A 13,197-nucleotide genomic window follows, 5' to 3' on the forward strand; every position below is an offset into this window, starting at 1 on the left:
AAGTTCATCTCCTCTAAAGATCAACTTGCGGAACATCTTCACGAAGCCATTGCCTCTCCCACGGTTTGAGGCTTGCGGGCGCAATCTTACACTTTTGCATGCTTTACAAAGTGGCTAAGATTGAGGAGGGTGTTAGACATGTAACGTAGTCTGTATATGTGTTCATACCATATTGGTATTAGAGTTGTATTGTATCTTGTATACACCCATATATATATATGAGATAGGCCACCCCTAGAGGGTTGTGCCGGTTCCCCCAAACATACTTTGTCTTACAGATTTTTTACAGTTTTGGCTAAGGGGTGGCTTTTGGCCCCTTACATGTACGGGGCGGGAGGCTGAATACAGGGCCAACCCCTCACTCATGACGGGCTGAAATTTCAGCAGGAAGCAACTGCTTCCGCGCATAATCTCGCCGGAATCCGGCCAAATTCCGGCGAGCTGCGACCAAGGGTGGCGGCACGGGGCTAGGGACGGCGCGCGCGAGAGCGGGGCGGCCGGCGCGGCGCGCGGGCGGCGCGTGGGCCGGAAGATGGCGGCCGGGCGTGGCCATGGCGGACGTCCGGAGCGGGAGCGAGCGGCGCCGCGGCGTGGACCGGCCGGAGCGGCGCGGCGCGGCCGTGCCTTGCGCGCGGCCGTGGCGGGCGGCGGCCCCAGCTCACGCGCGGTCGTGGCGGGCGAGGGCGGGCGGGCGGGCGGCCTTGGCGAGCGGGCGGGGGCGGGCGGCCGTGGGCCAGCGGCGGCGACCGGCGGCAGGCGCGGCGGCGGGGGCCGACCAGGACGGGGCGGGGCAGGGGCTGGGGATAGAGGAGGAAGAAGGAGGGGATGAAGAGGAAAAAAAATTAATTTGGCATATTTGGGAATATTCCCTTTTACAGTTTAAGCATACGGGGTTTGCTAGCTCGTCCGAGTTTTCGACCGGCGAAAAGTGAATACAGAACCCTCTACTCGAGTTTTAAGGGGCGAAAATATACGGAACCTGTTAGACATGCTCTTACGCTTGGTCGGACGCTAGTAGATGAGCTAGCGGCAGCAACTGCGGCGGCGGCAATGTGACTCATCTAGATGGGTCAACGTGCTCTTCGGCCAGTGGGGAAAGTGAAGGCGTCGAAAGAGAGAGGTAGCCAGAAAGGCTTTAGGCCCACTCGAGAATCACTTTGACCTGAACTCCACATTTTGGTGCCCAAATGGCCCATTTGCAGCCTATCAAGCAAGCCTCCGCAACTTATAAATAAATCGTTTTTTTTTTGCAGGGGCAAATATTTCACACACAGTCTGTATACCTGAAGCTTTGGCCAAAACAATATCTGAAGTTATTGGTACCGAACTGAATGGACTACGACCCAGAAAAAAAACTTAAACTGGGCATAAAGTCTGGATAGAGGCACAATTATTGAAAATTCAAAAGGTTTAAGAAAATTTCTGCAAATTGAAAAAGTTCAAGAATTTGAGATATGTGAAACTCTCTTTGGATCTACCCCAGACACCAAAGATATACTTTCTCCTTCTGTGTTGTTGGTACGTTTATCTCCTCTCTGATGCCTTATCTGGTGTAACAGATGGCGAACCTCGAACGGTATAATTGTCTTCAATTTAGTTTTTTTCTACTCATCATTGTTGGCAATGTTTGGACAGTGGAGATAGCACAGCACGCGCGAATAAAGGATAAAAGGCATTGTCCCCATCGTGTTCGGAGCTTGTGTTATTTTTATCCTGTAGATCGTCAGTTCCCCGTCGTGGCATTGTCCCCATCGTGATCGCACGAAGTGTTTGATACATGCAAATCTAAACAAAACTACAACACTTATTTCTGAACGGAGAGAGTATTAGATGGGGCAACTCGAGTGTCTCTTGAAAACAAATGAGTTTAGTCCTGCTTATATGTGATTGCTATTCTGTGATATCTTTCACTAGAGCTTTCAAGGATGCCGAGATACAAAAAGTCGAGCTAGAGATAAAGTTAAAAATTCAATTCTATGATTTAACTTTTATTTGTATCAAGGATTTCTTGTTTCTTTTTAAATATGATAAACTCTAGTTAGCACATAAATAAAGTTGGATGGTTTACTTAAAAGACTATCTGAACTATTCCCATAAAAAAGGAAAGCTATATATGTAAAGTTATCTTCATCTCAGAGGACGCAAATAACACCCATGCCAGTTATCTGAACATGGACAAACGATTGCACACGATCCAAGCAAGAAAATCGCATCTCCAATACCATCCCTGTACAATGAACTGATCGAACGCGACTGACGAGGAGACAATCGATCTATCTAAGATTCGACAAGATCCAGAGAGATCCTGCCCAAGCAGAAGGGAGCAGAGGATGCATGCACATCCTCTCCGTCTCCATGGAGCCTTGCTGCTGTGTGGGACTGGGAGATCACATTATCCTAAAACCAGAGTTCGTTGTTCAGGGAACCTGTACGCTCTAGAGGAGAACAATAGAAGACGGCACGTGCTTGGCACAATGGCACGCATCGGGCCGTGGAAGAAGCGTTCATTGTATTGGTGCAAAATCATCTTGGTTACAGCAACGAGGGATTGGCAGAGCGCTTGTGATCACACAAATGAAAGGAAAGTTATATGTCAACTCAATTATGTATTCACATTATTGTTAGGGAACTGAAGTGCAGCTATCTAAGGAGAGAAGTGTAGGATCAAGATCGAAGAATACTTTGGCGTAATTAATCGTTGTTGTTGCTGCCGGAGACATGGTCGACACGGGTTGATACACGCTCCTGACCTGCAACTTGCTAGGGCTAGTAGTTGACTCGGGCTTGTTCTTAATTGAACCATCAGCTTCTCGACCATACTACTAAAAGATAGCCGCGGTCTTTTTCTCCCTTCTGAGGTGTGATCCTGTGGATCATTTATTCTGCTATGTTCCAGCTGTATCGCTCCAAAGTGTGAGCGAACGAATGTGGTTGAGATTGTTTGAAAAAGGCGGTACTGATCCGTTAGGAAAAGGGAAAGGGCAGGTCGTTATTAATCTGCAATAGTTTTGCCAGTGTGCGTGTGCGTTGTGGAGCTGACCTGACCAACCTGCCGACACCTAAAGAAATATCCACATGTGAAATGGTACATGCCCGTGCGGTCGATGGAGCTGGCTGTAGGTAGAACCAGCCAAAGTAGTGGCAGCGACATCGATCTGGCCAAGTTAATGATCGATCCTACCACTCTACCAGGACCCAGGAGACTACATGGCCTCCCCACCAGTTTAATGTGTTGGTCGTAATGGTTTTTCTAAGGCTTAATTTTTGTTTGTGGCCACATATTAGTTTGGAGATTAACACATCGATTTTAGTGGTACTTAGTTCTCACTCCAGTTCTATACCATCAGTTTTCATCATAATTCTTGCATTTAGGTTACAACTTAGACTTTTTAGTTGCAAATCAGCTGCAACTACAAAAATGTCTCGGGACCCTTATATTTGTTTCGCGATTCGTGCTAATAATAAGTTGCAACATGGGTTGTAACTGAGATTATTAGTCACAACCTTAATATATAGTACAATTTTCTAGCTGTCGGAACAAATACGGATCCATCTACGCCACACCGAAGGAGACCCACCACCATAGTTTATCAATTCCATCTCTCATCTCTTCGATAGCCATAGTCACTATTGTAATAGAGATCTCCTTGAGAATTGGCGACCATTGTAAGAATATTGTGATTTCAATCCAAGTATTTTGCCACAATGATTTCTATCTTTGATCTTGATATTATGTGTGAGTAGTCCTCATGGGCTGCTGGTTAGGGTGAATCCTCGCGGCGTTTATATGCATCTAATCTCATAAATATGTATAAGAATTGAATAGGAGTTTTGCAATCTTGTATCCTTGTCTCTTTGCCTCGATTCGATGATCTGCAGGTACTATCGGATCGATCAAGGGAATATGTGAGATGAGTGGAGAACGGCGTGCTACCGCGAAATCTCAATGAGAGAAAAGGGAAAGTAACGGTACATGTTTAGTGATTCATTCGGGATCAACGGAACAATCATCTTACTTAATGCTTTGACCTGTATTCATTTACTTAATAACTGTTGTTACTCGCGGCTGTGGGAATAGTGGTTGGACCAAGAGGCTCTTGTCACCTCTGGCTTTAGGGGCAAGAGTATTTACGGATATGTTGCTCACAAATATCTTATCTCTATTTTATTTACTACACATTTACACTTCCTTTCTATATGTATGCATAGCTGCAGGAGAATCCGTAACCATGGCTTATTTTCATCCATTGAACATAGCCCAATTAAGAGTAAACTAGATCGGTCCGGTAAAGATAAAATAAAATCAACTAGCAAGTCTTGTTGATGTTTCCTTTACACCACTTTAGCAGTGTTTCCCAAGGTTCGATTAAACCTAGGTCTTATAGGGAAAAAAACTTATCATACTATAATCCATAATCCGGATCGAAGGTACCAATAAATCTCCCTCATGACCACAAAATCCCCATGTATGTGACTTCTTTTGCAATATTTCACCTGTGGGATCTCGAAAACAAAATTATACAAAAGTGTTTTAACATTTTAAATGTGTCCACACAAAAGTTCTATTTATGCAACTAATCCTAAATGTTTGAACAAAAAGTTCACATTTTTTTGCATGACTCTCAACATGAGAAACAACATAAGAAACATATATGAAGAACCCAGACAACAACAAACAAGAAAACATATTTGTATCATGAAAAATCCACTTGAAGAATACACGCAAAATCATTGCAATAGAACAACTATGTGCATGCATCAAACAAGATATGTGCATGGAGCTTGTCCAAGAAACTTGCACATCATAAACTAAAAATGACTAATATCACACCATCAACCATGGAGGTACTAAATTATTCGAGTCGAACTCGTCGGAGCCCTTTGGATTCACGTCACGTGATACGAAACTCGTCTAAATAATCTCATCGGTCCCGGATCTTGAGTCAAGCCATCCATGATGGATCGGGCCTTCGCAACCATACCATCATAGAGTATGGGGCAAGAATAGTGGAGGAGGAAGAGATACCCAGACGTGCTCGTGAGAGAGAGAGAGAGAGAGGTTTCCGTCGTTTGAGATGATTTCACTAACAAAACAAATTCTTGCTTAGACCTCTCCTTAATCTCCAAGGTGGGGACATCTCTTTGTTGTCCACATTGGTCCTGCATGGCACATAGTCAATGAGGGAGGTGTGGGAGTTCGTCACTTATTATAGATATAGTCTCTTAATGCAATCCCCCAAAAAATGTTAGATCTTTTATTTATCATCCATATTTGAGTCTGATATTCTTAAATTTAACAGGGTCTATTGTACTAAATGTTGTATCTACCTTAGATACTACCCTTTCTCCGAAAATTCAATTCGGCTCCCGGGTGCGTATGCTCCCTCTACCAAAAAAACATATTTCGAAATGTCAAAAAATTTGGATAAAAAATTCTACATGTACATCTTCATAATGTATGTGCATTCGCTAAGTTTCACGAAAAACCAATATTTTTTGTGGTCTATGTAAAAAGGAGAAACTTTATCTTGTGAAAAACATTATTTTTAGCATTGGATTTTATCTTTTTTACACACGTCACATGATAAGTCGATTTTTTATGAAACAACTTTGTGAGCGCGTAGCACGTGAAGATGTACGTACAAATTTTTTTGTTTCATTTTTTTTGAAATTTAAAATATACATAACATGCATTTCAAAATATAGGGAGCATATGCACCCGTGTTCCAAAACACCACTCCCTTCCTTTCTCCAAAATTATAGGCCTCCTAGGAGAATATGCTAAGAGACAATGCATTGGGAGTGGCCTACTTAAGATATTACTCCTTCCAAACTACCATGTGTTTTAGCTTTGATCATAGGTGAATGTCATAAAAACACCATCTAAGTATATATGAGAAAACATCAGCATTTTTATGAAAAGGGGGCACACGTCGGCATCAGTCTATGCACACATCTATTTTTTTGTTGCATTATCATCCAAAATGTTACAATTTGTGGATCACAAAGAGTGGACACAAAGATCAACGAATGAAACGGATCTAACATAAAGAACATATGCATTGTGTAATCTATTAGTGGATCTGTTATCCACTAGAGTTGAAGATAACCCGTGCAAGTATCTCCACAGGATTGCACCAGGATGCATAGGCTTCCGCCGGTCCCGTCGAAGAAGATAAGACCACAAACAAATTCAATGAGTGGCCTTGTGGATAACATACAAGAAGCAAACAACTGCAATCTTATTAAAAATGATAATATTTCAACAATTTTACATTGCTCTATAAAAAACCCGAAACCATCACTTAAATTTAAGCCATTTTTTTGTTAGTCTTATTCAACTAGTTGGTGTTGGTCAGTGGTGGTAATTTAAAAGAAATATTGACTATCCTCCATACAAGAAAAATATAAGGGCATCAGAGGAAAAAATGTTAAATATTCTCCTTGGAGTCGCTGAAACAACCTTATATGCCCATTACATTTCTCTTAGCAAGGTTATCCTCAGTGAGAAAGACTTTATGTGAAGAAACCACATGAAAATCACCATCTCCTTCAGTGACACTTTTAGCTGTCATGGGTATGTACGGAAAAATCTAGTATGTTAATTCATAAAGTGTACATACATAGATTTTACGGAAATGGGTTCCTAAGGTGGCCATCTTTCATGAAAACAAACCATGTTTATCAAAAAAAAGTTTATCATCATTAAATCGTTGGGCTAAGTGTAACCACACATTCCATTTATCAACGGTTAAGGCTCATCTGGACCAAATATTCAGTAGAACTTCCCGAATAATTAGCATAATGTTTTTTTTTTGCGAAAATTCCGCCGATGAATTAATAATCATGAAAAGTAGTATATAAAATGCACACAACAAGAAAATATGATAGGATGTTGTACTACATGTTAGGGCTTGTTTGATTCAAAAGAATTTCACAGAAATTGTGTAGGATTCTTGCCCGTAGAACCCTCCAAAATTCCTATAGATTTCTTTCCTATACTACAATCATATAGGATTTATAGCAAAACGTTAGGCATCTTGAAAAATTCCTATTTGTCTATGATGAACTACATGCATGTTTTATTCAAAGGATTTTGAAAGCATAGTAACAGGAAAAACGCACGAACGGTATGCCATGGCATGTGGAATCCTATAGAAATGAAAACCGCAGGAATCAGTTGCACGAAATGTTTGATTGCACCCCATGAAAAACGCAGGAAATTTCTATAGAGATTGTGTGCATGTGATAGTTGTCATAGGCACATAGAAATTTCCAAGAGGTCTAACCTCTTGTTAGAAATTCTACGAAATTGTAGTGGGAATCCATATGAATTTTGGAGGGTTCAATCCTTTGAATCAAATAACTCTATAGAAAAAAAAATCCTATGAGTAAGAATCCTATAAAATTTCTTTACGAATCCTTTAAATCAAACAAGCCCTACATGTGTTTCTTACTCCCGTAGGCACATACCATGCATACTCTTCGTGCGTTTTTCCTATTTCTATTCTTTTGAAATCTTAAAAAAAAATGTTCTTAATATTTTTCTCTAAACATACTTGATCATACTTCATAAAGGTTGGCTTTCATCAAAACTAAGCCGCCGGGAAACTTTGGCAAAGAGGTTTTGCCTATTAAGTTGACGAGTATCTTTAATGCCCATTTTAGTAGTAGTATGAGACTTATGATTAATACGAAGCCACGGCCGGCCTCATTTGATTCGTACGATTTGTACAAAAATTATGTAGGAGTTGACTTCTACGGAAAATCCTATATAAATTGTTTGATTCATAAGAACATGTTCTATAGGAATTAATCTTTTAGAAATCTTATAGTGTAAATCCTATAGGAAGAAAAACACGAGGTCATACCTCATGAAAAATTTGTTTGCTACGATTAAACACACTTTATCTTTCACTTTTGCTATTTAACAACCGACTGTTTTTCAATTCGGCAACAATCAAATTTTTGTGCGTTCGGTCAGTCTCTAGTTTCTTTTCCGTTCGGTGCCATGAGGTTTGGGCTGGACCGTTCTTCTCTGTTCAGGCTAAGCAAGCACAGATCAGTAGCACTAGGACAGGAACAAAGACTTTCTTCATGTTGTTCATTTTGCAAGAATTTAATATGCGTGACTCGCATAACTGAAACCTCTCATGTTGTCATATTCATGTACGGAAGTTTTGCTTAATGAATGATGATTCAGTGATTTTGCATGACGTGTCTCCAAACTTTTTCTCTTTTTTTTGTCAAATTTTAATGAAATGTTCATTTTGCAATTCCAAACCATAGGGAAGTCATTTTGATTATGAGTCGCTGCTTTTAAAGAAATGTTCATTTTTTTACTATTGTACATGAGTTTTATTCGTAAATACAACTGTAAATACATCAATTTTTTTTTGTAAATACCACTGTAAGTGCTACTGTAAATACAAATGAAAATACATGAGTTTTTCTCCATAAGTACCACCGCATGTACCACTATAAAACCACTGTAAATACATCATTTTTTTAAATTCCACTATCAGTTCTAACGTAAATACATGAGTTTTCTCTTAAATACCACTGTAAATATATGAGTTTTTCCCATAAATCTCATGTAAATCAATATGCCCCCCCCCCCCCTAAAATACCACTGTAAGTTCTACTGTAAATACAAATGAAAATACATGGGTTTTTTCACAAATACCATTCCAAACCATAGGGAAGTCATTTTGATTATGAGTCGCTGCTTTTAAAGAAATGTTCATTTTTTTACTATTGTACATGAGTTTTATTCGTAAATACAACTGTAAATACATCAGTTTTTTTTTTGTAAATACCACTGTAAGTGCTACTGTAAATACAAATGAAAATACATGAGTTTTTCTCCATAAGTACCACCGCATGTACCACTATAAAACCACTGTAAATACATCATTTTTTTTTAAATTCCACTATCAGTTCTAACGTAAATACATGAGTTTTCTCTTAAATACCACCGTAAATATATGAGTTTTTCCCATAAATCTCATGTAAATCAATATGCCCCCCCCCCCCCTAAAATACCACTGTAAGTTCTACTGTAAATACAAATGAAAGTACATGGGTTTTTTCACAAATACCACTGTATGAACCACTGTAAAACCACAAATCATGAGTTTTCCCGCACTGTGTACATGAGTTTTTTTCGTCAATCTCATGTAAATCCACTATAAAACATGAGTTTTCCCGTAAGATACAATTTTAAATACATCAGTTTTTTCGTAAATCACATGTAAATCCAGTGTAAATACGTTAGTTTCTAGGGGAGTAAGGACTAATTTTTCTTTTCGTATTGGTTATTTGCAGGTATAGTGCTACATATTTGTGTTTTCTCGCGGGAGATGTTTTTTCGATAAAGGGAATATATTAATATCAAAAGATATCGGGTTACACCCAGCCTCTGCAAACAACGCCCCACCCTAATGGCAGTCCGGATGCACACAGCCAAAAAAGAGAAAAGAAAACTAAAAAATAAAAGTCCCGCTACAGCCTTCTAGACCTAGCAACAGCAATACAACCACAACCGTGACAACACCTGAAGTACAGACTCTCCAAAAGCGACGCCTCCAAGAAAGAAACAGTTCACCAGCGCCGTCGTCGCCCGACCAAAGGTCTTAGGATTTCTCCCTGAAGATAATCCCCACTCTCAAAACAATGCCTCCAACAAGAACATTGCTGGACACGACCAGGTTAATGCGGGCCGCAGGCTTTCACGCGAGAGGTAAGACTCTGGACTTCTCGCGGGAGATGTAGATAAGGACATGGAAGAAGAGAACTACAGATTCCCGTTAGGAATTAATAAAGGAAATGACATAAGTGGTAGAAGGAGGGAAACAATCTTATTGGTCTTTTTTTTCGAGTGTTGGTGAAAAGAAAAACAACCAAATGTGAAATAGATAGTCCCTTATCTTTTATAGGATTCAAGTAGTCATGAACTCATGACATTTCAATTATGTACTTTTCATATGTATATGATTTTTTTTTTGTCCTTTGAATGAGCTCGGAAGTGGCAGCACGCTCACGCTTATACGCCACCACTAGGCACGGACCAACAGGAGTGCCATCTGCCAACGTGTGCAACACCGTGGAGACCTCGACTGATGCAAGTTGCAGGTCATACCAAAGTCGTCGGTCAAGATGCCGGCCATTATATAAGGGCCGTGTCACTCGCCGCTGCTTCCCCAGCTCCTGTCGCGCCCAAACAAGACTTCGCTTCTTCTTTGCTTCCTCCTCTCCTCTCCTCTCCACTCCTCTTCGCCGCCAGTGCAGAGAAATCAGCAGCAGAGATACTAGATAAGGAGGTACGGATGTTCATGCTCACTTCCCCTCTTCGCATAAATCCAATCTGGTGTGTCTTGTTTCTCGCTTGTGCTCGTCAAATCTACTGCGGCTCCCAAACTCGGATGATTGTCTGTTTCTGATCCATTTCTTATGGCTCTCACATGCGCGCATGTTCTTGCCACTTGAGTCTAGCTATACTTGCCTTACCCTGCTTAACTTGTGCAGGTGGCTATATAGGCTTCACCCCTGCTTGTCTTGCTGAGCAGAGCCACAGTTTCTTGATCGCTTCCGGTCGGGTGTGCTTGGACATGATGGGAGGAGGGGTGACCATGATGGATCCGCGCATGGCGTTCGCGGCGGACTTTGGAGGCGGCTGCTTCGTGGGGGAAAGCGACTTCATGAATCAGCCGCCGGCGCCGGCGCAGCGGGTGCACGAGAGCTTCCCTGAAGAAGACGAGAGCGACGACGACGACGTGGACGGCATCGAGGAGCTGGAGCGCCGCATGTGGCGCGACCGGATGAGGCTCAAGCGCCTCAAGGAGCTGCAGCAGCGGCAGCAGAGCCCCGGCGGCGCGGGAGCGGCGACGCGGCGTCGGGCGGCGTCGCAGCAGGACCAGCAGGCGCGGCGCAAGAAGATGTCGCGCGCGCAGGACGGGATCCTCAAGTACATGCTCAAGATGATGGAGGCCTGCAGCGCGCAGGGCTTCGTGTACGGCATCGTGCCCGAGAACGGCAAGCCGGTCGGCGGCGCCTCCGACAACCTGCGCGCCTGGTGGAAGGAGAAGGTCCGCTTCGACCGCAACGCCCCCGCCGCCATCGCCAAGTACCAGGCCGACAACGCCGGGCCGGGGGATGCGGGCGAGGGTGGCGGGAACGACCCGGCGGCCGGCCCGCGGTCCCTGCACGAGCTGCAGGACACCACGCTGGGGTCCCTGCTCTCGTCGCTCATGCAGCACTGCAACCCGCCGCAGCGCCGGTACCCGCTCGAGAAGGGCGTGGCGCCGCCGTGGTGGCCGCGGGGGCCGTCCGAGGCGTGGTGGCCCGAGGCCGGCGTGCCGGACGAGCTGGGCCCGCCGCCGTACAAGAAGCCGCACGACCTCAAGAAGGCGTGGAAGGTCGCCGTGCTCACCGCCGTCATCAAGCACATGTCGCCCGACGTCGACAAGGTCCGCCGCCTCGTGCGCCAGTCCAAGTGCCTGCAGGACAAGATGACCGCCAGGGAGATCGTCACCTGGCTCGCCGTCCTCAAGAGGGAGGAGGAGCTGCACCCCGGCGCGTGCCTTCCACCGCCCTCTGCCGCCGGAAGGGCACTCTCGTTCGACGCTAGCTCCGGCGAGTACGACGTCGACGCAGTGTACGGCGAGGAGACCGCCAACCAGACCAAGCCACCCTTCGAGGCAGCCGCGTTCGTCGACTTAACCATGGATGCTGACATGAGCAACGAGTTCTTGTTCATGCCGGCGGCGATGATGAAGGAAGAAGCCATCGACTTCGACTTCACCCACACCCAGAAGCGGAGCGCACCGTCGCCCGCCGCCGAGCCGGAGCAGATGCTGAATAGTGGAAACACCCGCGTGTACACTTGCAACAACGCGCAGTGCCCGCACGGCGATCCCGCGCTCGGCTTCCTCGACCGCAACGCGCGCAACGACCACCAGTACGCCTGCAGGTACAACAGCCCCGCCGCCGTCGAGAACAAGCCGCCACCGGCCTTCTTCCCGGCGGCACCCTACAGCCCGCGGAGCCAGCAGCAGCTAGGCGGCTTCGACTTCGGCCTTCCCGTCGATGACCAGAGATGCCTCGCTGGGCTGATGAGCATGTACGAGACCGGCGTGGCCGCGCACAGGAGCGGGAGCAACGATGCGGCCGCTCCAAGCATGCAGATCGGCGGCAGAGACCTTCTGGCGCCAATATCGCTCGGTGGCGGGAACAGCATGATGCAGCAGCAGCAGAGTGCGGCGTTCTTCGTCCGCGACGACGCGCCGTTCGGCATGGGGGCGCCGGAGCTCGGGAGGTTCAGTTCAGGTTTCGACGCGTCAACGGTGAATTACGCCGGCGCCATGCAGCAACCGCCGCAGAAGCACGTTGGACCAAACTGGTTCTACTGAAACAACAATTAAGGAACCGCCATTCATTAGCTTGTAGCTCTAGGCCATTACTAGAATTCATAAGGTTTTTCAATCTCGATCAGTCCATGGTTTCTTGTAAGTTGTAGCCTGCAAGGACTGGTTGATTCTAGGCCATGTTCAGAACACTGGAATTTTTCACAAATCTTACTGGAATTTTCAGATGAACGATCACACCGGAACTGAACCGTTTTTGCTAAAAAAATTGTGGGATTCATGCGTTCATTCATCCACCGTTTTAGCTGCAAAGATGCTTAACAACTTAGTATAGACCAAAAGACTAAACTTTGTTGCTCCTATTTTCCGAGAGTAACTTTGTTGCACTTTTTTCTCCCTCGACCCTCGTGGAAGGTTCCTTTTGCTGATCTAGAAAAGCAAAGCTTGCCCTTTCATGGGCACCATGAGCTAGGCTCCCTTTCCCTTTCTGCTTCACTGTTCAATTGATGGTGCGTAGGTGGCGACCCATCCGTCATCTCACATGCTCGCCGGGAAGCACCATGAATGAGATTCAGCCGTGACAAGGACTGGTTACCCGACGCGGAGGCCAGCCGGAGCACTGAGCAGCGCCGGAAGATGGGGCACACGCGCACGCACGTTCGTAGATGCTGCCCATTTTGACGGGATCAACACGTACAAATTAAGGGAGGTGATGTTTGGGGAAATTTCGAGGCATTTCACTGCAAGCGGTTTCAGTTTTACAGTGATTCAAACGGGCCCAAATTTACAGTGAACTTTCGCATAGATCTGGAAATTTTACCGGGATTCAAAC

The 13,197-nt window shown here is 44.7% G+C and overlaps 2 protein-coding genes across 2 annotated transcripts in view; one reads left to right on the plus strand and one right to left on the minus strand.

Moving 5' to 3' along the window:
• The window catches only part of LOC124673242 (short-chain dehydrogenase/reductase 2b-like), a 29,688-nt gene extending 29,135 nt beyond the window's left edge, over window positions 1-553 (minus strand). Inside the window, exon 1 of the mRNA XM_047209362.1 lies at window positions 363-553. Coding sequence (XP_047065318.1) covers window positions 363-553 — 191 coding nt within the window. The remainder of the gene's footprint in view (window positions 1-362) is intronic.
• Window positions 554-10,213: 9,660 nt separating this feature from the next.
• On the plus strand, window positions 10,214-12,592 carry LOC124673244 (protein ETHYLENE-INSENSITIVE 3-like 2). The gene is made up of 2 exons (XM_047209363.1): window positions 10,214-10,314; window positions 10,526-12,592. The coding sequence occupies exon 2, from the start codon at window positions 10,611-10,613 to the stop codon at window positions 12,408-12,410; it is 1,800 nt and encodes a 599-aa protein (XP_047065319.1). The 5' UTR covers window positions 10,214-10,314; window positions 10,526-10,610; the 3' UTR covers window positions 12,411-12,592.
• Window positions 12,593-13,197: the final 605 nt, after the last annotated feature.

This window comes from Lolium rigidum, chromosome 7 (assembly GCF_022539505.1).
Source record: "Lolium rigidum isolate FL_2022 chromosome 7, APGP_CSIRO_Lrig_0.1, whole genome shotgun sequence".
NCBI classification, from domain to species: domain Eukaryota; kingdom Viridiplantae; phylum Streptophyta; class Magnoliopsida; order Poales; family Poaceae; genus Lolium; species Lolium rigidum.